The sequence below is a fragment of the Ylistrum balloti genome, unplaced genomic scaffold, assembly GCF_031769215.1.
Source record: "Ylistrum balloti isolate Yb309-2 unplaced genomic scaffold, AGI_CSIRO_Ybal_v1 Utg369578, whole genome shotgun sequence".
NCBI classification, from domain to species: domain Eukaryota; kingdom Metazoa; phylum Mollusca; class Bivalvia; order Pectinida; family Pectinidae; genus Ylistrum; species Ylistrum balloti.
In genome coordinates, this window is record NW_026781870.1 from 742,057 (window position 1) to 770,023 (window position 27,967).

At 34.4% G+C, this 27,967-nt stretch overlaps 2 protein-coding genes across 2 annotated transcripts; one reads left to right on the plus strand and one right to left on the minus strand.

The window, feature by feature from the left end:
• Positions 1 to 281: 281 nt before the first annotated feature.
• On the minus strand, positions 282 to 10,662 carry LOC132543243 (trifunctional enzyme subunit beta, mitochondrial-like). The gene is made up of 14 exons (XM_060206728.1): positions 10,608 to 10,662; positions 7,458 to 7,511; positions 6,719 to 6,845; positions 6,221 to 6,252; positions 5,300 to 5,367; positions 4,443 to 4,530; positions 3,938 to 4,119; positions 3,495 to 3,587; positions 3,081 to 3,293; positions 2,603 to 2,730; positions 1,949 to 2,036; positions 1,589 to 1,663; positions 1,057 to 1,221; positions 282 to 737 (listed from the first exon to the last, which is right to left on the minus strand). Exons 1-14 carry the CDS (start codon positions 10,660 to 10,662, stop codon positions 699 to 701), a joined length of 1,407 nt encoding a protein of 468 aa, XP_060062711.1. The 3' UTR covers positions 282 to 698.
• A 251-nt stretch (positions 10,663 to 10,913) lies between these two features.
• LOC132543233 (trifunctional enzyme subunit alpha, mitochondrial-like) lies at positions 10,914 to 27,946 on the plus strand. The gene is made up of 21 exons (XM_060206718.1): positions 10,914 to 10,976; positions 12,168 to 12,209; positions 12,541 to 12,611; positions 13,864 to 13,997; positions 14,403 to 14,541; positions 14,871 to 14,990; positions 15,828 to 15,930; positions 16,232 to 16,354; positions 16,522 to 16,628; positions 17,074 to 17,130; positions 17,604 to 17,713; positions 18,494 to 18,664; positions 20,478 to 20,613; positions 22,019 to 22,105; positions 22,610 to 22,697; positions 23,092 to 23,213; positions 23,920 to 24,115; positions 24,733 to 24,844; positions 25,323 to 25,413; positions 25,689 to 25,743; positions 27,105 to 27,946. Exons 1-21 carry the CDS (start codon positions 10,922 to 10,924, stop codon positions 27,245 to 27,247), a joined length of 2,262 nt encoding a protein of 753 aa, XP_060062701.1. The 5' UTR covers positions 10,914 to 10,921; the 3' UTR covers positions 27,248 to 27,946.
• The last annotated feature ends 21 nt before the right edge of the window (positions 27,947 to 27,967 follow it).

Here is a 27,967-nt window from a genome sequence, read left to right on the forward strand (position 1 = left end):
CTTAAAGATGGCCAAGTCCAATAAATTGTCAACTACATGAATATGTAAAATCTTAATTGAAAATATGTACCAACATCTTCTCCTTCCTTCCCCTAAAGGTGTTTTTATCAAAATTTGAAAAAAAAAATTGTCATTCCTACAAAAGATTTAAGGTTTTACTTTCCCAAGGATGCTGCTGACCAAATATGGTCAAAATTCCCTCTGTTCTTCAATGATGGATAGATGCAGCCCAAAGACATAAGCATCAGCATGAGCCAAAACAAACAATCCAAATATTCTAGTTCATATTCTCACAATTTTAATATAAATAATTATATACAAATGTGATGTATCACAGTTAATATGAAAAAATGAGATTTTAACATGAATTTCACTTGTGTAATCATATTACAAAAGTGAAATGCAGTGTAGCAATGACAATGTCAACATCAATTAGTATATTGTTCGTAACCTCCATATCACTGATTTGTCCCACTGAGTAATTCTCCACAAAATCACAACAACAAAATTTAATTGACTTGGATGACAGTCTATATCATTTTACATCCAACTCAGCAGACCACTTAGCACTTCAAACCGGACATTAAGTATCTTTGATGACACTCCATCCTAGTCTTTAATGATGTCAAAAGGGAAATCAATCCAGATGTTCTTTATATACATGGCTCACTGAATGGACAGATCTAATTTGATTCCCATCACGATGACGGATATCTTTCCACAATCATAGCATGGCCCTTAAAAAAGAATTAAAAACAATGATTCAAATATACAAGATTGTTACATACTATATGAATAATGAAACAGTTCAGCAACACTTGTCAGATTCTACAAAACTATACGTTATCGTGTAGGTGTTCATTTGTAAATTTCTACAGAAAAGAAATGCTTCCTCCTCCAATTTTTCTATTTCATAAGAAAATGCATTGAAAAGAACACGTTTGAAATGGATTTATGATCAATCAAAATGCACATGGTTGTAGCAATTTTGTTCAAGAGCGACCAAATTTTATGTTTAGTTTTTTCAAAAGACAAAACAATGCAGTTTAAACTTACAATGCCTCCAGCTGCACACGCTGCCACAAGTCCAAACTGTCCATCTTCTTTAGCGAGACGATGAGCTGCTGTGGTTACTAGCCGGACTCCTGTTGCACCAAATGGGTGGCCGAGAGACAGTGATCCACCCCACAGGTTAAACTTGTCCATGGGGATGGCGCCAAACTGTTAGAAATGACAACAAAACATAACGCCATTCATTTATAGTTTGCAGAGGTCATACTTTTATTTGAAAAGAAAAAAAAAAGATTGGAATGATATTAAACATGTATATATCAAGAAGGGGATTGCTGTGTCTTCAAAGTCAAACGGAGGTTCTCAATACAGTTATTTCACATTATAGTTGATGAAAATTACTCCTTACTCCTACTTACAAGAGCATTTAAAGTTCTTTTGGTTGTAGTGATTCATATTTTTACATTTTAAGCTGCTACACCTATACATTATTATACAATGTATGTTAGAATAAACAGGACTAACCCTCCCAAACCCCCATCTGGTTGTTCTTTCCAACATTTGACAAAGACCATACCTTTCCACTTCTCTTCATATAGTTTTGTGCAAACCAATCTGAATCCAAGGCTTTCAAGTTGGCCAGGATCTGACCCTGAAAAGATTGTAAAAATATTTATCAATACTGTAGACCTTATTGCAGTAAATATTGATTTTAACCTTCAATAAACAATCTTCACATTAGTATGAAGTATATGTTGATAATGTATTTGATTTCTCTTTGGAAGTCTTATCTACAGTCTTGTTAAAATTCCACTCACCAATGGTTCCCTGTTATTTTAATATTTGTATTTATTCATAATTTGACATGTAATTACTTTCTGTAGATTTGTTTTCATATCTGTTGATTCTATTTCCAATTAAATGACAAGACACTTACAGCAAAAGCTTCATGGTATTCAAAAACATCTATGTCTGACATGGTGAGTCCAGCTTTCTCCAGGATCTTTGGTGTTGCATATGCTGGTCTGTGAAAAAGTAAAGAATTTGATGAAAATGCTCTAAATATGTACCAAAGCTTTCATGACAGTACAATATGCAGCATCACTTAAATGGAGCTAAAAGCAAGATTTGGAATACTGATGAGGATAATTACAAACTTTTACAGTTTTTATTCAGCATTCGGACCATGTCTGGTAATAAGCTCACCCATATATTTTGTTATTAAGAAAATCACAAACCATTGTTACATCATTGTTCTGTAATAACACTGTCCCTTGTTTTTGTGGAAGAAGTAACATATTGACTCCCTGAGTCTATTGCTAGACAAATAAAATAGGTAGGATTTAAAAAGAATTAATTCTGTCTAAACTCCAAAAACAGAATGACTGATCATAATTTCAAATTATATCTCAATGAAATATAACCTGATTACAATAGCTAAACTCTTCACCCAGTTACAATACCCCAAATGTGTCCACATTGACATTATTATACATAAACAGTAGGTACTGTATAGAAATCACAATGGTTGTCCTCTATGAGAAAGGCCTCAAACCAAATAGAGACAGTTGTCTGGTCACAAGCAACTCACCCCAGCAGTAATTGGTCCTTGGGATCCTGAGAAACATACAAGAAGTCCCTCAGGTAAGCTTTAGGTTTAAATCCTAAAGCCAAGGCTTTCTCTTCCTCCATAATCAGACATGCTGAGGCACCGTCAGTCTAAATGAACATAAAACTCACTTATATACAAATAATCAAGATCAGAGCTGCAAAATGTTTTGTAAGTTTCCAAATAAGTAAAAAATCTTTGCAAATACTGTCCTATGCTGAAGTCTAAAATGTCAAATTAATGAAAATCAAATGGATGAGAGCTGTGCATTCAATGTAATATTTATGTAAAATTATGATCATAATTCTGATTACAAAGCACGGTTCTATAAAACTATTTCATATGTTAATACAGGTACAATCATTGATTCAGTTCCTTCTGGTTTCCTTCACAATTACAAATCTCAACAGCATTCAAAATATGCATGAACTCTGTGTGTATGTTTTAATTGCAATCTCACCAGAAATGATGCGTTTGCTGCTGTGCTTGTGCCATGTGGTTTGATGAAGGCTGGCTTCAGACTAGACAATTTTTCCATCGATGATGGCCTGACGCCATTGTCTCTAGTCACTGGTTCTTTTACGCCTGGTACTTTGTAAGAGATGACATCAGAGAGAAGTCCCTTCTCTGTTGCCTCATGAGCAAACGTGTGGGATCTCAGAGCAAACTCATCCTTTAACAAAATAATTTTACCAAAGTAAGAAAATGTATACTTCTAAATAAAGCAAATATTTCAGTTGTCATTTGCTTTTTTATTTTACCATTATGATTAAAATGTCAAATTTACATTCACAAGTTTAAGTTATTAGATCCTTCACATTTGCTAAATCATTCCAAAAATGATCAAGTCTTTTCTAAAACAAAATTTTTTTACTTGTTCTCTTCGGCTAATTTTGAAAGCGGCGCACAATCTGTCAGCAGAGTGGCCCATCGTCTCATTTGTAGAAAACTCAGCAACAGCAGGTAACTGGAAATCAAAATTTATACAATACTTTTTATAATGTAAAAAAAATCATACAATACTTTTCATTGTCAATTTTATAGTTACTAACTCTCTTTTAAGTTATCTACATACACATAATGTTTTGCTCAAACTTATATTCTTTGAAAGATTGACAAAATATAATGACAATTATATAAATATATCAACAGATCATCTAAGAGTTATATTTATTTAATTTCATAAACACATGCAGATGAGGTATCTGATTCAATAAAATGTTTGAAAAGGTTATATTCCCCCAATGTCTATTATTTTCACTATACAAATATTGATAAATTTTCAAGGTCAGTTGTGTAACGCCTATTTTTCCTTACCTCGGGTGTGAGAGCTGATGGTGACAACATCTTCATGATGACGCCTGCCTTATTTTTGGACTTGTTAAGCTGTAGCATCAATTTTCTCATTTTACGACTGTGTCTGATTGGAACATCAGACATAAACTCCACTCCGCCAGCTACCACAGCATCACAAGATCCCGAAGCAATCAACCCCATCCCTGTAAAGTAACAAGATATTCCCCTAAAAAGAACAGTTTATATATTTTCTTCATACGAAAGGTCAAGCAGTGTTCTCTTTATTACATGAAAAGACAATTAACAAATTTATTCCTTTGGAAATATATACAGACTCTATACCTATAGCTAGGAAAGGACAATTTGTTAAAAATATTGAGAAATCTTTCTATATCTGTGAAAACATCGCTCACAATATCTTTGAATTTGTGGTAAGACTATTGATACATTAGGCTTTTCAGTTACTCAGTTTTGTTAGGAAAAATGAAAAGAAATATTGAGTGGTGTGAATAACACTGTATCTTACCAGTGGTAATGGCTTGATTGGAGGAGATGCATGCCTGGGTGACAGTGTGTGCTGGAATATTATCAGGGAATCCAGCTCCAAGGGCGGCCTGAAATATATACCTCTTCATCAGACTATATCTGGTATCATTTATGATCACCCATTATTTCTAAATCTTTCATGATAACCTCTGGGAGATGTTGCCAAATCTTATTCCATTTTTACAAGTAAGAAGTTACCTACTCGTATTTTAACACCAAAATCTGGCAGACAACCAAAACATATTAGAGGATAGTCCAAGAGATCAAAAATATTAATGCTGTTTTGTAAAAACCTTTGGTTTCACAAAATTGTTGTTACAATGTCCAGAGTAAAGCTTATATCATCCAGACTAGACAAGCTTCAAACTTGTCCAAAACATTGTGTAACTATCTAATTACTGTAAAACACTTGTATTTTGCGTGTGATTTTGTCCGCATTAATACACCAGGAGAGTCAACTGTGAATTCAGTACCCATGTGATTAACAATTCTGGATGGCATCCCTTTTTACTCAATCACTGATATGGGAGATTCTTGGAGTCCAGGTCTCTGAAAGCTCATCATTTGCGAATTTTAAGTCATTTATAGATCAGCTTTCGTGAAAAACCATGTTTTCACATATATGACTGAAGAGGTAAGTTCGTGAAATAAAGTTTCTCCAAAATCTAAGTGATTTATAGTATGATCTGATTTTCAATATTCAAGATTTCCAACTTACAGTGATATTCAATATCTATAACTAATAATAAAACTATTATATATAAGTAAAATATAAGTTAAATAGCTTGAACAGTTTGACACCAGTATCACATGTGTCCTTCATTATCTGAGACTTACTTCTCTGGCAACATTGCTGGTCTTCACTTCCTGAATGACAGTTCCATACAATATGTAGTCTACAATACCTATAAAGGTAGAGATACATTCATCATTATATATCCAAACAATAGTATCATTTACATGTACCTTTCTATATAAGTAGCTGAACAAAGGCCGAAAATTATTACAGTATTAGAACTACACCCACCCTTGTATAAATGTTCTTTGAGTAGCAGAATGCTTTCATTAGGATTCCAATCTAATAATATAATATTCCCTCTAAAAATGAAATAATCAGTAGCGCCTTTTCATATCTTATCATTTTTTTAAGGGCTTTATCCTTCATGTGTGTTTACTGACCATTGTCTGCCTTCATCAATGTAGTAGGATAAAGCTGGTTATTTTCATGGGGATGATACTTTCGCTGTTTTGTTGTACATTAAACTTTTAAAGTGATCGTGAAAAAAATTTCTCTTAGACCATGACTGATTGTGATACATTTTACCTCACCACAGTGATGAGGATTTCTGATGGTGAACATAACCTTCTATCCATTTATACCAAGGATTTTACTAACAACGTGGTAATGGTAAACATCTATCACATTGTTAGTGAGCTACAATGACAGTGTATGTGTCACGCTGGTATATACTAGCAGCAACATACATTTCTCTAGCTCAAATATAAAACTTGTAAGCCATAGGTCCCACGTTTGATTCCTAGTAAGGCTGTGAAAAAACAAGAATGATTCTATCTAATCAAATTTGATCCGACACATGGCACAACCAATGATTATGACGGGTAATGGATGTAAATATATTGAGATCAAATCTATATCTAAAACTAACGGCACGGTATTGAGAATTCAAGATGACCAGACACTAAACATTGGTGTTTAGTGCCAATAGCCACTCCAATAGGATATAACAGGGAACTTACTTTTGTCCATGTTTGTCTTCCGTATCAACCCTCTGAAACATAAATCAATCATCATTTGAAAAAAAACCAAAATGCTGTATTAATTTACGATCCGAGTTGGTAAAGAGTCCACTTGAGGCTCTGTAATTTGTTTTCAATCTTTTCCTGTACCTTAATTACAATTCTTTATGTAGTTATTATCGTATCTATCATCAATAAGCCTAGGGGATCTGAACATACAAATTCTGACACAAAATCAGGGGGTAGACTTATTGCAGGACAGTGAAATAGCAATTGCTTATTTCTATTGAATAGAAAAAGATATGGGTAGACTTATTACTGGATGAATAGACAACTGAATTTCTTCTGTACTATCAATCTTGCTGCTGAAAATACACAATCAAGTGATTTTTTTTCTTTTTAAAATCAAATATTTCAAATTTCTTGCATGGAAAATACTCCAGCAATATTTCTGAAATATTCTTAGCAATATTAATAGAATACTATATATTGACTTACGACAAAGCAGCTCTAGCCAAATCATGAGGCATCAGATCCTGATAGGACGTCATAGATATGAGAAATGGTGTCCTCACACCTTCCACCAGAACAATGTTCCGGCCTTGCTTCCCACCCAAGGATTTCTCTTTAAAAAAGAAAAAACAAAAACAAAAATTACAAAAGTCAAGAGTCAGAATTGATACTAGAAAACGTCTCAAAGATAACAAAAATTACAAAAGTCAAGAGTCAGAATTGATACTAGAAAACGTCTCAAAGATAACAAAAATTACAAAAGTCAAGAGTAAGTAATTCATATCACCATTCATGTCAGATATATTCCTTTCAATATCTGGATATTCCTCCATAAAAAACTATCATTCAATAAATGGCAGAAAGTTCAGTTTCATGGAAATCATAAACATAATGACAGTGATAGTAGTGACACAGTAAGTGAAATCGTTAATCAACCTCATTATGTACATATTTTAGTGAAAAACCAACTGTCATTGTTCACAAGGTGAAACACTTGATATATATATATATATGCAATAATAACATCATTTTTAAAAATGTTGTTACTGTGATGTTGCTTTAATACACCTGCTGAATTTTACTGAATAATTGGAAAAAAATTCATCTTACAAATCATTAATTCATCATATATTTGGCAATAAAACATGACCAATAAGCAAAGAATCTCATTCAGCCCACAAACAATATTGATATTTACTAGGAATTTATTGTTCGATGGACTTACTTTTGTTTGCTGGAGCATACTGAGCAACTGATGTGCTGATACATCGCAGACCATCTGGAGTGAAAAAAGAAATACAAAAAATTACCATGAGTATCGAATATTTATTACAGATCACTACCAGGTATGGTTGGTGGAATTATGGATTTTAGAATGTGTAGCAATACTTCAAACAATACCTGTATTCACTACCTCTAACAAATATTTTTAATGTCATTAAATGAGAATGACTGTCCATTACTGATGACAAAAGAGGCAAAAAAGGCCCACACAGTCCTGAGTACATATAGTTAATATCATGCATTACTCATATGGCTTAACGAAAATGGTTGTATTGTATTATGCTGCAGCCCATATCATGATGCCATGAGCCTAAATCCATAGACAGTAATAGCACTTCAACCCCTAGTCCAGATTATTCCTCAAATCCAAGTCAATATATAAGAAGTTGTTTGAAAGTAAAAATAATTTGTAATATTCACTACCCACATCATATATGTAAACATCGTTCCTTTCACATTTATATTGTTCACAAGAGGCCCATGGGTCTTAATGGCTATCTGACTATGAAGTACTAAATATGAAAGAGGCAAAATAGGCCGATAATAAATTGCTCAATTTACAGCTTACATTGAAGACATTGTTGGTTCATCAAGATATTTTCTGCAAACTTGAAATCATATTCTTTATACATGCACTACACAATCGCCAAATTCAGTTGAAATCCATTCAAGCATTAAAAAGGAGTAGTGTTTTTGGAAGCAAAATATTGCTTTATTTTCCCTTTTGGGGCCCCGCCCTGAAGTCCCTTGAGATTGAAACAAATTTCTGAATTAAGAAATAATTGCCAACCTCTGATGAATCACAACAAAACTTGTTGAAATCCACTCAGGCAAAAAGGAGTAGGGTTTTCAATCTTATTTCAGCATCTTTCCCTTTGGGACCCCGTCCCTCGACCCCTGGGGCTGAATCACAATTTGAGAAATGATTACCCTCACCAAATGATACATCAGACCAAATTGGTTTAAATCCATCCAGGTATGAAAGAGGAGTATGTTTTTAAAGATTTTAAAGAAAAAGTTTACATATGACGCACGACAACGGATAAAGCACAATGGCTATTTGGTCAGATGACCTAAAATTGTGAATGAAGGCAAAAAAAAAGCAGCAGATAATTATTAAGAATATAAACTTGCAAAATTTCATATTTGTACACTCGTACATTTCACCTTTAGTTCACTTAAAGGTTTTATTTTGGATAAAATTTCTGAGTCTTGTGTTTAAACATCTTGTGAAATGCTTCCACTGTGTATTACCTAGATACCTAATAACTATAAATGACAGATGAGTCTGGACAAGTTTAGCTCATAATGTCATATACAACCGTAATTGGTGGAAAAGATTTAAAATGGCCATCAATTATAGCCTTAGGCCATTCCCTGAGGTGACAGTCATTGTTAAAACTTTGGGATCCAAATTGAAGCTTACTATTGTACAAATGTATTAGTAGTACATATACTTGATGGCCATTAAGACAAAAAGCCATTTATAAGACAGTGATAGATAAAATATATAACTGATATAGGTACTAATAACAATTACTGTAGAGCAACATTTTATGTTAACAGGCTGATAAATTCTTGATATAGATATAGATAAGAGACGTCAGGTAAGTGCATTGGCTCTGTATCTAGAATGTGCACTATGAACTTTAACTTCAATGTGTAAAATCTATAAACCTAGAAACTGTACATGTTTAAACTTTATAGGAGATGATGTTAAACAGCTCCAGTGATAACCAAAGTAAGTGTAGATATGAATGCATAGAGGATATTTATCATTTTTACAAGTATGAAGCACAAGTGAAAAATATGATGATTCATCTTACCAGTGAGATATACATGATATAATAGATATGTACTTTTCATTTTTTTGTTTTATTTTTTTTTTGTAAAAACAAATGAAAAAAAATTTCAAATATTAAATAAAGCATGTTCAAAAAAACTTCATGAAATATTAGTGCATCAAGGTAGTTTCATTACATTTGACAGCATGACATCATATTGAATAGGCTGCTTTATGTTGTATTTCATCATTGTTTGCTGTTATCTGGTTAGACTTGCTTGTTAAACCATATAAATCAAATTTGAGAAAACCAGAAATGTACCTGAGAATTGTCTTATGGAATCTAATTTATTCGTCATTTGCTTATCTGTGTCTAAACAGGAAAACTGGCATATTTCAATGCAGTGAATACAAAGCATTGCTCTAGTTGATCAAAACTATGAGTTATATCAGCACTGAATAGCTCTATCATCACTGTGATGATATAAAGATTTCTGATATCATCAATGCAGTTATGACATCAACTTTTAAAAAATTGATGATGATAATGTTGTTTTTTGCACAACGAGAGTGAGCGTGGGTGAAAGGTGTATCTTTGTGTATATCTACTTGTGTGTCACTTTTACCTATGATGTAAAAGGATTGATAGAAACTGTCCACAAAAGTTACAAGAGAGTGCATAATCCAAATAAATAATTGGCAATACTAGTTATGATGTATTCAATTACATTGTAATTTTTTATGTGTACCATATCAAAACTAGGTACTATTTGAAAGACTTAAATGTTATTTTTCATTGTCTGATTATTATAGAAAAATGTTAAATGGATACTGTGGTGGAGTATATGCCTTAATCAATTACTTATTCTGTTGTAGTCAACTTATTTGTAAATGTCTTAAAATTGGCACGAATTCAAAATTTCTTAACTCCTCGAAGATTATGTTCTTTCATTACTTGAAAATGTTTTTAAAATGTAAGTTTCTGAACAAATGCGGGGTTGAACCTACCCTGTAAAACTCATAAATCATATGCATAACAAACCCATAACATGACAATTAGTTGTAGAATCAATTGCTAGTTGGTTAAGAAACATTGGAGTTGGAGAAATTGTATGCTATGACAGCTTCTAAAAATCAACCGACACTGAGTTTTGTTAGTTTACCGACTTCAGTGAGGAATGAAAATTACCATGGACGATGCAATAACAACATTCAGATGCGAACAATATATTTTACGAGGCATTATATGGAAACGCTTCTTATGCGTTAGATATGCATGTTAAATATTTGATAAGACGAAGTACACACTCAAACTCGCTTGCGAATTCCAGACACCGGCTCCTAACTTCCACATAGCCGCCATGATGGATTCTGTAACCTTTGGACATCACGTGATCAAACGTATTGAAATGTACTGTTCACATACGTTTTCATGTAAAATGCTACGATATCAATTTAAAAAAAACATTTGTAGACAAAAAAGTCTATACGTTATTCCAGCCATTCTATTCTTATGTCAAATGTTATTCCGAATTTCATGAAAATAACAATCGCGATTTTGTTACTTAACGAAGTTTTACGAGAATTTCACGAGAGTACAAAGTGCAACCGGCACCGGCAACATGTCTGCTATGCGAATCCTTGGAGCGTTCAGAAATATTGCAAATCATACGTCACGTAATTACATTATTTTATTTTTTTTATTCTTAAGAAGTCTATGCATCATTATGTCGCTTTTTACTTTGACAATTTATAACGAAATACTACCTGTAAACCTTTTTTACACTTCAAATCTAGAACTGTACTGAAAGGGTTTCTCTAAGTCTGTAACATTCTGAAGCACGAAGGCAGGTAGCGGTACAAGGTCAAGTCCTAGGTTACAAATTGATATGTAGCTATAGTTGAAAATAAACCCGTGCGTACAAATGAATGCAGTAAGAGGTAATTGCAATTTTCGTTACTCGCCAAAATTGCATTGTATCGCCTATTGGACTTGGGCCGTATACTGCCAGTGACTGATACTGTATCACAGTAGAGTAACTATCAGAATTAATAAAGTAGAATGCCACCTTCTAAAGTTCTGTTGCCATTGTATACGTGCCACCTAGAAAGTCAACGGAATGATTTACACTCAAAAGCAATATACAAAAGTTTAGGTAATGTTCAAACAGACTGCTGAGTGCTGGGAATGAGTCGCATGCAAAAACTAAACCAACTGAAAATGCTGTTAGATTCCTTTAGAATGTTTAACATATGATAATTTATCCTCATGATGGTGTCAACTGCTGCTCAGTGTTGCAATGTGTGATGTGACTTACCATGGAAAAATTTCAACTAAAAAGGAGTAGGGGTCCTCTGGACTTAATTTCTTGGTTATATGTTTGAAACAGTTGAGATCCCCACCCTATAACCATATGTAACATTGCTTGGCATTACGAGATGAACTCAATAATAATGTCAAAACTGATCCTGGAATGTCCCCCACCCCTCAGAACTTTACCATATAAAGCATTGATGAGCATCAAGAGGGATACAAATTCATTATGTAAGAACTGGCCATTGAGTGTAGCTCCACCACTGCGCTGGGTTATATCTTGAAAATGGTTGAGATCCCCACCTCTTAACCATTTGTAGAATTGCTTTCCATCAAGAAATATACACATTCATGATGTAAGAATTAACCCTTGGGTGTAACGCACCTCGTGGGACTGAATTTCTGGTTCATATTGATATAACAGTTGAAATCCAAACCTGTTAACTATATAAACTCTTATTGGGCACCAAAAAGCGTTGCATGCATTGTTCTGTTGAAAACCTACTGGGTAGGATTATTTAATTCAAAATATTCTACATATTTTCTCAATGCAGATAACCAATGCCGTTGGCTGTCAACGTCGGGGGTGCTGGGTGGTAAGTAATGATTAAATACAAGTATATTATGATAAATTATTAAAATAACCAGATTTGAAGATATATATTTAGAAAGAAGTTGGTAAGACCTTAAGCATTTTTGGATTGGGAGATATAAGATCTTTGAGATCTTTGGATTTGGAGATATGAGATCTTTAATAATCTTTCAGCTTGAAAGAGATCTTCATTTAATGAGACACATATTATTAAATGTGTAATAATTGTGGTTTTTAACAAGTAGAACTTTGTGATTTAAATAAAATCTTCTACCAGAAATTTGTATTGGATGTTTAAACATTTAATGATATTTTTTTTTTTTTTTTCATTTCAGCAAGAACACATTTGAAATATGAAGTCAAAGATGATGTAGCTGTAGTGAAATTTGATTCTCCGAATTCCAAGGTTTGCATTGTGTCGTGTGTGGAGTTAGTTACTGATTGATTAGATCTATATGTGTATGTCTGTAAATATGTGATGTCTGATTTACCGGAGTTTCTTTCTGAAGTGAAAGAACTCTTGAGATTCCTAATCTATTGCAAAACATTACCCTTCCAATAGTAAAAGAGGTTATACAGGTGTTACATTATTAGCCATTAACTATATAGTAAAAAAAAAAGAAGAAAAAAAGGAAAGAGAGCTACTGCATGTATTTCATATACTACTTTCATCTTGGGATAGATTTATGATAAATAATGAGTGACCCAACATGTCAAACTTTAGTAAGTACTTTTGTAAGTAATACTTCTGTAAGTAGATTCTATGGAGTTCCTTGGTAATTATGATAGGAAAAAATAAAGTAATTTTGGTAAATAACACTAAACCACCTTGTGGTATTGAGATTCTTTTATTACCTGTATGATAGATTAGTATGAAAGATCTTCTGCAATTTTTCACATTTTTTGTGCTGGAGATAACTTCATTTTCAAAACTAACGAATCCAAATCCTTTAGTAGTGGCTGTACACAACTGAAGTTAAATCCACTTTATTTCATTTGAAATTTGTGCATAATGAGTTAAGTGTGAATTTATTTCATTTGAAATTTGTGAATAATGAGTTTTGTGAGTCAGAACATTCCCTACTTGTACTTTTTCGAAAGTGGTTATTTTCCAGAATAATCATATTTTTCTGAAAACAGAAAAAGAAAAAAAATACATAATTTAAAACCTTTTTAGCTAACCTGGCCTGAAGGTCACAAAGCGAGGCGTTCACGCCTGTTTGTCATCAGGTGTCAACTTTTTCCTTTAAACAACTTCTCAATAACCAATGGACCAGATGTGTTGATATTTGGCTGGTATGTTCCTATGATGAAGCCCGATGGTGTTTGCGAAAGAAATAATCTTGAATTATATTCAAGGTCACAGGGTCAGATTTAACAACTTCTTGTCAGAGACATCGTATGTTCCTAGTATGAAGCACGACAAAGTTTGTGAAAAGACATGACCTTGACCTATATTTGAGGTCACAGGGCTCAAATTTGTTAAAACCTTTCAATTACTTTTTCTAAATGGCCTAGATGCATAATATTTGGGTGGTATATATATACACAGTACTGTACCAGGTGAGCACTACAGGCCCATTGTGCCTCTTTTTTTTAATTTGTCCTAAGGTAAGAGAAAATGTGATAATATTTATTATTCTTATTTATTTGTTTAGGTAAACACACTATCCAGAGATGTACAGGCAGAGTTTACAGAAGTATTTAAGGAGGTCAGTGAAAATCCAGATGTCAAAAGCATTGTTGTGATGTCGGGCAAACCAGGCTGCTTCATTGCTGGGGCTGACATAGGGTATGTCTTTTTTTTTGTTTGGTGTCAATATTTGAGATGTTTTTGAGACTTGTTAAAAAAATATTCCAGTAATGTTAAATAAAAGCTGATGACTTGATTAAAGTCATTATTATCATATTTGTTCTTTTAATGCAGAAATATTCATGTACATTTTATTCTTTAGGGAGTTGGGGATTGGGGTAGGGGAGGGGAGGATGGCAGTATTTTATGTGGATGGTGCAAAAATCTTGTCTGCTGAATAAACAAGAGGAGTTTCTCATTCAAACAATAGTATGAATGTGTGAAAACTATGTTGATATCTCTAATATAGATTTGTTATGTAAATCACGTATTGTTATTGGATAATTTGCACAATTACAAGAGAAATTTTTCCGTGTCATAAGACATCAGTTTTTTTATCCACAGGATGATAGAAGCATGCAAGACAAAAGAAGAAATTGTAGACCTGTCCTCCAGAGGAAAACAATTGTTTGATGAGTTGGAGAACAGTCCCAAGCCAGTCGTAGCTGCCATAAAAGGTTCTTGCCTGGGAGGAGGACTAGAGGTAAATGATTTTACTAGGTGAAAACTTGTACGTTTATTAATGTTGAAGGTTTAAGCCCCTTAATATCAAAGAAGTCCCATTCTGTCTTAAGTGTTTATCACTTTTTGCTTCATTTAAAAAAACATATGAATAAGTAATCTTGCCTGGTGCCAATGTAAGATTGTGACAGTATGATTTGTTATTGATGTACTATTGTCAGTTTAAGAAAATATCTTCTGTGGTGACAGGTCACTATGCATCTAATAACTACGTAAAGTCTTTTGTTATCTTTTTATCTTTATGTTATGTGGTAAATATGTATGACAGCTGAGTTGGTGTTTGATTTACAGGTTGCCCTGGCCTGCCACTATCGTATTGTGGTGAAGGATAGCAAGACTAATCTTGGTGTACCTGAGGTTAAGCTTGGCCTCCTTCCTGGTGCTGGTGGTACACAGAGGCTGCCAAAAACAGTATGTAGTTATCCATTAGGTCTTCTAAGCTAGAATGACCTATAGTCATCATGTTTTGTGTCTTTTTAAACTTCTACAAATGTTCTACAAATGGGATTAAGTTGAAACTTGTTTGAAATGATGCAGAGGTGGTCTTAACCAAGTATTGTTACTTTTAGATTGGAGAATACAGTAGGAGACATGATGGTAGTTGTGCTTAAACTATTCATCTGAAACAATCTCTTAGTGGCTGCTATTGAAGCCAACTGAAAACTACTTGAAAGAATTATCTTAAGCAATAAAAGATAATGTTGTCTTTGCAGTGTAAAACTATTTTAGTTTGTTGTATCATGTTTATAGCATGAGAGATAGTTCATGAGTTGACACAAGGGTTGTGATCATTTGCCTGATAAACCTGATATGCACTTCTTAAAGTTTGGCTATATTTCCTAAGAACAATACTTTGGAGCAGTGTGTAATAAATGATAAGGATACAAATATTCAGCAGCACATGATATCTATAGTCTATAGAGATACATGGGGGATAGGAGATTGGCATAAAGATAACAAATAAACTATGTTGCCAACACAAAGCAAATTGACGAAACTTTCATTGTTGACAAGAAAATAATGATTTGAACACCTTGATATTGACATTTCCTGTTTTTGATATATTTAGATCACATGGCCAAAATCTTCCCATTTAACTTGTCAATAGATCATGAAAATTTGAAAATTCTGAAACTCATGTCAGATGCTTTATAAGTATACCAGTATATGATATAAATTTTGTAGACAAATTGATTTCTCAATCCTTTTAACAGAGAAATAAGTTAAGCTTACTTTACCCTTATTAAGGTTGGTGTCCAAGCAGCACTAGACATGATGTTGACAGGCAAAAACATCAAAGCAGATAAAGGCAAAAAGATGGGACTGGTGGACCAAGTTGTTGATGCTCTTGGTAATTTATGACAGTCTATCTTAGCTCTTACATCAATAAGTGATAAAGGCTTCTATAATTTGTATGTTTATTTGTCTGTAGCTTTATGTGATAGTACCTTTGATAATCTGTACCTTTTTGTGTGTCAGGTGACAGTACCTTTGATTATCTGTACAATCACATGTATGTTAAGCAAAAGCACATTCAATAATCTGTACCTTTGACTTGCCAGGTGATGTGTTTGTAGTACCTTCAGATATTTGTACCTTCGAATGTATCAGATGATAGTAATTTCAAATATCTCTTCCATTGTATGTCTTAGGGCCTGGATTGACAGACTCAGAATCAGCAACGCTAGAGTATTTAGAAGGTGTTGCTATACAGGCAGCCAAAGGTTTGGCAAACAACACATTAAAGAAGAAAGTCTATTCTTCCAAAATGAATTGTGAGTATATCAGGATGCTGTAACTCTGTTAACTATTAATGGTTTGATACATTTGTTCCCAGCTTATTAAAGGGTTTCGATGGTGTGCAGTACAAGAAAAATCCTATGATCTAGTGGTCCACTGCCTGAATATTTATTAATCTTAAGACTTTCATTTCTTTTTTCAGCTCTCCTGTCTACTTCTTGGGGGATGTCCTTTGTTAAATCTCAAGCCACAAAAACAGTGATGAAAATGACAGCTGGAAACTACCCAGCACCTTTGGAAATTCTAGAGGTAAATTTCAGAATTTACGTAGTAGATAATGGAAGTATATGGCTTTGTGAAGACTTCTTTGTGCTTGCTACCAATGTCATTCATGTGAAGTCCATTGATGCTATCATTGTGGTCTGAAACTATGAACCTGTGGTTTTTTTTTTATTTTACAACAATTTTAATCGAGTAATGTCAGTTTGATTAATCACTGTTATAAGCAGATTAGAAGACAACCTATTTGTCAACATACATCTATTGTTTTACAGAAAAAAGCTGGGAGTACACCAAGTCATTGAGATAGATAGCTTTTTATGTTGAATAATGCTATTATTAACAGGTAATTTGTTCTGCAAATCTGGACATGAATTGATTAACTGATATGCGTACAGTTTTGCATGTAAGGAATCAGAAGTTAGGGTTATTTGAAAAGTGTAAACAACTTAATGCAAATAATGTGTGTTAACAGGTTGTGAGCAAGCAAGTGACAGAAGGGAAAGAAAAAGGGGACGCTGCAGAATCCGAGGTAGGTAAAATATATCATAAAAATCTTTTTATTTGTGTTATAAATATTTACAGATTTATTATGGTTTGACATCTGTCCATCCTAAACTAACTGTAGTAAGTGAATGCAGGCTTGTTATTCTGCAGAGTTCTTGTTTTCAGGATTTTTGCAATGATGTTTCCTGCCTCAGAAAACCGAGACTGTCTTCTCAACGCAACACTCAATATTTTCATTTGCATTAAAATCATGTTCTCCTACATGGAGACAAGTGATACTTTATTTTCTATACTGTGATTAGGCAATTGCTTTTTTTCTCCTGCTTTGAGACAATTTTAATGCTTGAGTATTTTCAAACATTTGTTTTTCTGTTCCTACAAAGTGTGTTTGCAGATGTATTTTTACTGGCATGATGATACCAGGTTGTATTGTTATTAATTCATTATGTATTAGTTATACCTCTGTAACTATTTATCATGGTGTGAATTTGGCTGCAGGCATTTGGAAAGCTAGGCATGACCTCAGAGTCTAAAGCTCTGATTGGACTATACCATGGAGATACTGCTTGTAGGAAAAACAAGTTCGGAAAACCAGAGAAAAAAGTCCAGTAAGTTTGGGACCTGACCTGAAGAAAAAATGCATGTAGGATTGTGTGATCTCATCACATCAACAGGAACAAAGTTATCTTCATGTTCATAAATATTAAGATAGCTAAAGTTTATTTCCTACATTAAACTGTAATTTGATATACTTACTGCTAAATCAATTCTCTCAATCATTGTGGATGTATATGTAAAATTTTGAACAACAATCTATTTTGGTTTACATGTCACATAGTGCTTATGAAATGAAGAGATGCTGTTTCTGATGACTTGTCTGTTGAGATGTTGCATACTATAGCTTGGCATCACATATCATTTTAAATCATTGTCATATCTTTAGAACCTCTAAATAGAAAAATTTACCCCATAATAACAAGACATCAAGTTCTGCACTTGATCAGATTCTGGTTTGCATCTGAGCAAGGGCATTCATGTCTCGTTGACATTTTCTGGTTTTTGTTCCTTGTAAAATATTAGTTGTGCATTTAATTTCTTGCAATCCTTAATGACTATCAATATTATGAAATCATTGCCCTGCAGATCAACTTGACAGTATTGTTGTCTTTAGTAGGTCAATATGTCTCCATTTATAGAACTGACAAGAAAACAAATGAGGCTTAGAAGTGCAGTACATGCTGTAAAGCGACTTATTTTGTTAGGTGCTTTATTTTTCGAATTTAATGGTCTTAAGATATGACTTGAGCCATTGACATCCAAATTTAAAATGTTTGATTGTATACCTTATTCTTGATCCACGATATCAGGATGCATACTCTCTGCTGTAGGAACATCGGAGTGCTCGGCGCAGGTTTGATGGGCGCTGGAATAGTAGAAGTGTCCTTAAACAAAGTAGATCGGGTACTGATGAAGGATGTCAACTCGGCAGGACTTGCCCGTGGAGAGGACCAGATTGTGAAGGGAATGCAAACACAAGTCAAAAAAAAGAAATTATCAAGGTGCTGTTACAGAAATTTTATTTTCAAACTCTGCATTCTTGAAATAGCGGATGTGTTTCCTCTATATTCTCTCTCATGACTAAATTGAACATGTTCCACACTTGCTTAGATAATGGGGTACCCATGGGAGGTAGAGTACATTACATATTTCCATTGTGCAATCAATGGATAATGCAATAATTCTTTGAAAATCATATTTTGAAATATAAAGCAGTCTTGCTGTGATACAGACCAGCATGGAACACAAGATTATATCTCGCTGATGGTTGATTAGTCCTGAATGGGTACTACTGTCTGGTACCATAGATTTACGTGCTTTAACCTTTATCATAGTCATATCAAACTTTTCAGAATAGTTAAGCAGAGTGTTCTCACTGTTAAACCTGTGTTTTAGTCTTTTGTAAGAATTACTGACATGTATATGTGTTAATTTAAGCTCCCAAAATTTAAATGCTATTTTAACACAAAAATCTTACACAATCTTGAAGAATGTTGGAATTGATTGTCTGGGGCATAACTTCTATATTGCAAACCTATGATCAAAACATGTAATAAAGGGACTTTATTAAACTTACCATGCTTGTAGTAGGGGACCAATTCCTACTACAGTGCAATTTCCCCAAACCGATCCTTCTCAAAACACCACTTCTTAAAACTGAATGAAGTGGCTATGTGTAGAATGATATCCTCTTTATTATAGTATTAAAAACCTTCCCAATACTGATCCCCCTCAGTTTTGAATACCAAACTGATTTTGTGCCTGAAATGATTGAAATACACTATTGAAAATCACATCTGAATTGTCCTTATCTGAACAATGAAGACCAGAGTTTAGCCTAGCGGACCATGAAATCAACACTTGTATAGACAATTGTAAACTTTCCCCTCTGCACAAATGCCTGAATAGGAGGATTTGATTAAACATAATGTATAACTATCTCAAATGACAAATCACACAGTCAATTGTTTCACGGTAGTAAGAAATGGCTACAGATAACGTGAAAATAAGTATTGGTTTAGAGTTAGAAAGCCACAGTTTTGCATCTAAATTGTGGGTAATTGAATATTTTAACACATACAGAATGGAAATCAATTGTTGTTTTAGAAGATAAGTTTTTAAACGAAAATGCACATTCATCAAATATATTACAGTACTGTACAGTTGGTTACACTTTCAGACAAGCCAACCATCCGACATTTTTTCTGTCATCAGTTGGGCTTGTGCAGTGTAAATGCTGAAAGTGAATGGAATGGTTAACATAATGTACAGAATAGAATCGGTTTGATTTGATATAATTTAGGACTGGTCAACTTGCTTCACTTCTACAAACTAAACCTCTGAACTGGTCAAATATTCATGTCCAATGCATAGTCTGTTTTAACAGAGAAGTTCCACTCTATGTCCATTCTTCCTTATAATTTATCATATTTCATGAGAAAAAAAGCTTCAATACTCATGTTTAGTACATAGAATAAGAAAACTAAATGGGAAGTGACATTAACCAATGTGACATAACGTGGTTCCACTGTATTCTAAAAATGTTTAGTTTTCTTACAACACCAAGTTTGCATGACAATATGTTCATAATGTACTTATTTATATGTTAGGGGAAATATTGAAGAGTGACAAGTGTCTAAATGCTTTTTCTAATTATTTCCTGGAATCATACCAACTGGCTACAATTGTTGATTCTAAAATATGTCCGCATCATACCACAAATTACAATTTAACAGTTCCCAGTGTACAAAGAGTTCTTGAAGCCCTTTTTGTAGATTTCAATAACATATGATCTGTTTTGAAATTTAATTTCAGTGCTGAGAAGGACAAGATATTGTCTACAATGGAACCAACATTAACATACAAGGATTTCAAAAACTGTGATATGGTGGTAGAAGCTGTGTTTGAGGATATCAACATCAAACATGCTGTCATCAGAGAGGTGGAACAGGTAATGGTTCTCTCACTTACTTTGTATGTCATTTCTAGGGGGTCTACATTGGAAAGTGGAGAAAGTAATATTGTTCTCTTACTAAACCTAGTTATTATATGTCAAGCCCATCAGAGAAGTGGAGTAGGTGAAAAGATTCTCAAACTTACTTGCATGTCATTTCTGGGGGGTCTACATTGGGGAGGTGGAACAAGTAAAATTGTTCTCTTGCTTAACATGTTTGTTATTTCGAGGGGGTCTACATCAGAGAGGTGGAACAGGTGAAAAGGATCTCTTACTTAACCTAGTTATTGTATGTTAAGCCAATCAGGGAGGTGGAGCTGGTAAAATGGTTTTCTTACCTACCCTAGTTATTGTATGTTAAGCCAATCAGGGAGGTGGAGCTGGTAAAATGGTTTTCTTACCTACCCTATTTATTGTATGTTAAGCCAATCAGGGAGGTGGAGCTGGTAAAATGGTTTTCTTACCTACCCTAGTTATTGTATGTTAAGCCAATCAGGGAGGTGGAGCTGGTAAAATGGTTTTCTTACCTACCCTAGTTATTGTATGTTAAGCCAATCAGGGAGGTGGAGCTGGTAAAATGGTTTTCTTACCTACCCTAGTTATTGTATGTTAAGCCAATCAGGGAGGTGGAGCTGGTAAAATGGTTTTCTTACCTACCCTAGTTATTGTATGTTAAGCCAATCAGGGAGGTGGAGCTGGTAAAATGGGCCAATCAGGGAGGTGGAGCTGGTAAAATGGTTTTCTTACCTACCCTAGTTATTGTATGTTAAGCCAATCAGGGAGGTGGAGCTGGTAAAATGGTTTTCTTACCTACCCTATTTATTGTATGCTAAGCCAATCAGGGAGGTGGAGCTGGTAAAATGGTTTTCTTACCTACCCTATTTATTGTATGTTAAGCCAATCAGGGAGGTGGAGCTGGTAAAATGGTTTTCTTACCTACCCTATTTATTGTATGTTAAGCCAATCAGGGAGGTGGAGCTGGTAAAATGGTTTTCTTACCTACCCTAGTTATTGTATGTTAAGCCAATCAGGGAGGTGGAGCTGGTAAAATGGTTTTCTTACCTACCCTAGTTATTGTATGTTAAGCCAATCAGGGAGGTGGAGCTGGTAAAATGGTTTTCTTACCTACCCTAGTAATTGTATGTTAAGCCAATCAGGGAGGTGGAGCTAGTAAAATGGTTTTCTTACCTACCCTAGTTATTGTATGTTAAGCCAATCAGGGAGGTGGAGCTGGTAAAATGGTTTTCTTACCTACCCTAGTTATTGTATGTTAAGCCAATCAGGGAGAAAAATGGTTCTATTACTTTACTTAGTTAACTGAATGTTAAACCAGAGAAGTCTAAAACTAGCCAAATGTATAATATTTATTTTTCTATCTATTCCTTTTGATTGGATTTTCCAGCATATACCGGAACACTGTATATTTGCCACCAACACTTCAGCTTTACCTATCACCCAAATAGCTGCAGCCAGTAAGAGGCCAGAAAAGGTTTGCATACACATTACATACTTTTCAATTGTTTAAATTGATGTTCTTGTGTGATAATTTGACTTTCCTAGAGCCTTTTAAAGTCCACATTCTTCCCTTAATGAAAGTCCTTGCCTGTGATTGCTTTAGATATAAATTGGGTTTGGTTTGTATAACTTTATGAAGATAGATGTTATACTTGATACATGTAATTTCCTCTCTGAAAAAGGTGTTTTCTGTTCATTAGTGCTATTAAGAGGTATGCTTTTATTTTCATTCCACAAGATATTTGGGTATAAGTGAAATAACTGATTGGTTCCGACTTTAAGTAAAGCCTGAAATTAATTATAACTTCAAGTGAGTATTTCTTCGATTTTGAAATACATAAATCTATCTAAACAATTGAAACTGAACAAGAAGACAAATCTCATCAAAGCCAGCATCTGTAATGCCACAAGGTAAGTGTCACATTACAGAGAGATGACAGGCAGATTACAGATCTAATTTTACTTTTTTGGTTTACAGGTGATTGGAATGCATTACTTCTCACCTGTAGATAAAATGCCACTGTTAGAAATCATAACAACAGACAAAACCTCAAATGACACAACAGGTAATAAGCAATTTCCTCTTCAAAATGTTTACATAATGCTAACTAGGGCCTTTTCTAGAGCAAAGGATCATGACTCTTGCCTTAAAAATGTTCACATAATGACAACTAGAAACTTTTCCAAAGCAAGAGGTCATGACATTTAGAAAGGAGGCCTATTGTTGTTTCCAAGACCCACTGCAAGTTACCATTAAAGTCAACTGTCATGCGTGCCCCTGTAGAGTCAAACATTTTCCTCTGTGTTTTAATCTGAGGGGACAGAAAAAATACTTACAATCTCTAAATCTTCTTGATCTTGCGTGCCAGACGCTTTACAAGAATTTGATTGGTGTTAAATGAGATTTTTCAAACTTATGGTTGCTTCCAAATGTTATTAATGTAACATTCCTACTTGTAGCCTCTGCTGTAGACGTTGGACTAAGACAAGGCAAGGTTGTAATTGTCGTTGGAGATGGTCCAGGGTTTTACACTACCAGGATCTTGGCTTCCATGTTGGCTGAAGCAATCAGACTGCTACAGGTTTGATTTTCCTAGACACCTTTTAGTTTTAAAGAGTTAGCTGTCATACATTTTTCTGTAAAGTTTTTTGCTTTTTAATTTTCATTTTCTGGGTTTATGACCCTTCAACAGTTATCTTGCTATTGATTTGGGTCTAGGAGTCATAATTAAACCATTGGTTAAACAAGTATTTTTGTTTCTTGAGGTTGTCTGAGAGTCTTTAAGTGACTTTAATGTGAAATAGGGATTCTGAAAAAGTTTCTTTGGTAAAGGTCATGGCCACTTCCTAAAAATATACCATCAAGTAAGGAAGATATTAATAGTCCGATTTATAATGGGAATCCTTGCTGATCTGTCATTTTTCATATAGGACTTAAGTGATTTTAATACCAATTCTATATTGAAGACACTACTTCTCATTAGCATCGTTGGAAATAAATGCTATGATAAAATTGTTTGGCAATTATAAATCATTGCAATTGACATGGTCAAGTATTAGATGTGGTTGGTGATTGAATTTTAGTGTACTTGTAAGTGCAGAATTACCAAATTCAGGCATTGTCATCATGCTGCATCTCTTACTAGTCTTTAGATAGTTTACAATGTCAGATTTTTTCAGAAAGTGTTTTGTTTTGTATTCAAAATATAAATGAAAGAAATTGCAAAACACTTGTTTCATTCCTTCAAAAGAAACAGGTAAATAATGAAGAAAATCTTTTTGAAACAGGAGGGTGTGACCCCAACACAACTGGACAAGTTAACCAAGAAGTTTGGCTGGCCTGTAGGAGCCGCTACCCTGGCTGATGAAGTTGGTGTAGATGTAGCAGCACATGTAGCAGAAGATCTCACCAAAGCTTTCGGCTCTAGATTTGCTGGTGGAGACCCCAATGTTCTAGGTGACATGGTGAAAGCTGGATACTTAGGTATGGTGTTTACTTTCATAATGATACAATGTCTCTTTTATGTGTTTTATCAAGATTTTAGTTCTCAAGGACCAGTGTGTCAAGTATTTGCGTCAGTTTAAAACAATTACGGTCAAGTTAATGAACTTTGTCAATTTGTCAAGGATTAATTATTAATTATCAATTTTGATTCATTGATATTTGATATCAGTGGTTTTAATAGAAGCCAATGAAAAAAAAATAGAGTATAAATGGGTGTTTCTGGTTATTTTATCATTTTAGGAAGTAAATGTGTTACCTAGCTGAAACAGTAGGTTTCCAATTATAAAATTGTGCAACAAAAATCATTGAGTGTGTAATGTTCAAATTAGTCAGCCGTTACAGTTCATCACATAAACATGTAACTTCCCTTTTCCATTATCTTCATGATAGAAACATTTTGACTTCAACATATTTATTAAAGATACTGAAAATTTGTTCCTGTTACAATCTTGAATTCGTATACTGCACTGTAACTTAAGCAAGTCAACTTTAGAAATTGCCAAGTAACAATTATTAAGTGTGCTTTGTTGTTGCTTGCAGGCTTTGTTTCATGTTTGTTAAACATGGGTTAAAAGGTGATTTTTTTTTAACTGCAGGACGTAAATCCGGGAAAGGATGCTTCGTATATGAAAAGGGATCCAAATCCCGTCCAGAGAATGCAGGAGCAGCTGAGATTTTACAGAAATACAAACTTCAACCTCCTGTTGCGTAAGTGTCAAGTTATGTCACTTTGGTTGTATAAGGATCACCACCTGGAGAATCAACAGATCTGATCAAATCTTTACTGTTAGCTGTAGTTTTGAGTTGACTTACAGTAGAATGAAAATATTTTGTCAAAGATTTTATCACATGTCAGAGTGAGATGTATTTGTTACTCAACAGTCTATCAACTTTTTGAAAACTTGTTTGTGATCATGTTACAGCTGGAGTTAATTGTATATATGATATCAAAATGTTTACTATGGTATGGAGAAGTTCTCTGATACCAATAAATTGTTGTGACTTGTATCTTCTGGTATACAACATCATCTTGTGAAAGTTAGGTTGTTGTGACCTGTATTTTCCACTCAGCAAAGTATGTGTTTAACTCCATTTTCTGCAAAGCGAAGTTGAGGCATTTGGACATTCAGTAAGCATCTTCAAGTCCTCATAAATTTTACCGTCATATTCGGAATTAAAATTTCAGAATAACAGATGAAGATATTCAATATCGCCTGTTCTCAAGATTTGTGAATGAATCTGTGATGTGCCTACAGGAGGGAATTCTGAAAACGCCGGTAAGTTTAATCAATGGAACAGGTAGATATCGTCATATACAAACAATTGAGTTGCCAAGAGTTAAAATTTTAAAATACTTCCATATTCTTTCTATAATGAAGAATTCATTTCAATGCTTTGAAAATACTATTGATCTTTTTCACAATAATGTAGTTTTCATTGAAGCCACCATGAACTCCTTGGATGTCAAGATTAAAAATAAAAACAAAACACATTTCCTTGAACTCTGATTCAGAAAGCTAATGATGTTTATTTTTTATGCCCCTTTTTCCAGTTGGAAGGAGATATTGGTGCAGTGTTTGGTCTCGGTTTCCCACCATTCCTTGGAGGTAAGAATTAAAATGGTCACCTGGTTAGCCTCCCTCCCCTCTATATGGATAAGTCCTCAGTACCAATTACTCTCAACTCTATGTGAATTACCCCTCAGTATCAATTACCCTCCACTCAATGTGGTTTACACCTCGGTATCAATTACCCTCCACGCAATGTGGTTTACACCTCGGTATCAATTAACCTCCACTCTATATGGTTTACCCCTCAGTATCAATTACCCTCCACTCTATGTGGTTTACACCTCACTATCAATTACCCTCCACTCTATATGGTTTACCCCTCAGTATCAATAACCCTCCACTCTATATGGTTTACCTCTCAGTATCAATTACCCTCCACTCTATGTGGTTTACACCTCACTATCAATTACCCTCCACTCTATATGGTTTACCCCTCAGTATCAATAACCCTCCACTCTATATGGTTTACCTCTCAGTATCAATTACCCTCCACTCTATGTGGATTACACCTGGGTATCAATTACCCTCCACTCTATATGGTTTACCCTGCAGTATCAATTACCCTCCACTCTATATGGTTTACCCTGCAGTATCAATTACCCTCCACTCTATGTGGTTTACCCCTCACTATCAATTACCCTCCACTCTATGTGGTTTACCCCTCACTATCAATTACCCTCCACTCTATGTGGTTTACCCCTCACTATCAATTACCCTCCACTCTATGTGGTTTACCCCTCAGTATCAATTACCCTCCACTCTATGTGGTTTACCCCTCACTATCAGTTACCCTCCACTCAATGTGGTTTACACCTGGGTATCAATTACCCTCCACTCTATGTGGTTTACCCCTCACTATCAATTACCCTCCACTCTATGTGGTTTACCCCTCACTATCAATTACCCTCCACTCTATGTGGTTAACCCCTCAGTATCAATTACCCTCCACTCTATGTGGTTTACCCCTCACTATCAATTACCCTCCACTCTATGTGGTTTACCCCTCAGTATCAATTACCCTCCACTCTATGTGGTTTACCCCTCACTATCAATTACCCTCCACCCTATGTGGTTTACCCCTCAGTATCAATTACCCTACACTCAATGTTTGGAATGATTATTGAGGGTCCACTGTACATCAGCTGTTGGTATCAATCTCCCTCCCTTCCCTGGAGATTAGCAACCCTCCCTTTTGTCTATACAAAAAAGCCCTCATTACCTCCATTCTTTCCATCTATTTGGATTGGTCCTTAGGAATCGCCTTCCTTCCTTCATTGTGGATTATCACCTCCATTTTTTTTATGTGAAAAACCCTCTGAACTCTCTCTGAACAAAAATGACAGATATTGCTCATCTCTAAATGATTAATTAAATGATATTTTGTGATTTCCTTTCAGGTCCTTTCCGGTATCTTGACCTGCATGGAGCTAAACAGTTGGTTGAGAAAATGGAGCGATACAGGAATAGTTATGGAGAACCATTTGCACCTTGCCAACTGCTGCTTGACCATGCTAAAGATCCATCAAAGCGTTTCCATTAGAACCTGGGGGCATTGTGATATTCTTGAATCTTGATGAACAAATGTGACAAAGGATGAACTGTGTGACATGACAATGAAGTGCTTGAATTGATCAAATATTATCTATGTTACATGTAATGTAACTGAAGTGTGATAAATGTGACTAATCTTGTACAGTTTTCAGATACATAACAATCTACAAACATCCTTATTTGGTGCATCATAACAAACAAAACTTGTCTAAAACAGAGTTGTGTTTGTTCTACTGGATCAGCTGATTGATGAGGTTATGATTGTGAGATTTTGATTTGAGGACCTGCTGATATTTCATGACTTTAGTAGGCTGTCTTACATTCTTTCTCAATTTCTAGCTAAATGGTTTTGTCTATGGAATCCTTTGTTTTGTGATTAATTGGTTGGACTTTCACTTTCAACTTAACATGATGGATTTGTTGAGATTTCTTCTTGTTGTTTCATCAATTAATTCTTCTGTGGAAAGTACTTCTAAAGTGCTTTCCACACAACGCAACCCCTTTATCATGACTGAAGTCCAGCTCAGGTAATCTCAGATCATTTTATATTATATTTGTATGATATATTTACCATTTTCAGTTTAGATTATCAACTATTTATTACTGGTAAATCTTGAGGAGTATAGTGGATATTCATATCATTTAAAAATTGATCTTTGTAATAAATGCTGTTGTGATTTACTAGAAATTTTGTGTTGGATTTGTTTTG

What these genes read in the sequence shown, in the direction of transcription:
- LOC132543243 (XM_060206728.1), bottom strand. Translation starts at nt 10,662, where the DNA reads ATGGCGGCTATGTGGAAGTTAGGAGCCGGTGTCTGGAATTCGCAAGCG. An exon ending in GAATTCGCAAGCGAGTTTGA is followed by an intron (nt 7,512 to 10,607) that starts GTGTGTACTTCG and finishes TTTTCACTCCAG; the next exon opens with ATGGTCTGCGATGTATCAGC. An exon ending in AATACCATGAAGCTTTTGCT is followed by an intron (nt 1,664 to 1,948) that starts GTAAGTGTCTTG and finishes CAATCTTTTCAG; the next exon opens with GGTCAGATCCTGGCCAACTT.
- LOC132543233 (XM_060206718.1), top strand. Translation starts at nt 10,922, where the DNA reads ATGTCTGCTATGCGAATCCTTGGAGCGTTCAGAAATATTGCAAATCAT. An exon ending in TTGATTCTCCGAATTCCAAG is followed by an intron (nt 12,612 to 13,863) that starts GTTTGCATTGTG and finishes TTATTTGTTTAG; the next exon opens with GTAAACACACTATCCAGAGA. An exon ending in GGTGAAAGCTGGATACTTAG is followed by an intron (nt 24,116 to 24,732) that starts GTATGGTGTTTA and finishes TTTTAACTGCAG; the next exon opens with GACGTAAATCCGGGAAAGGA.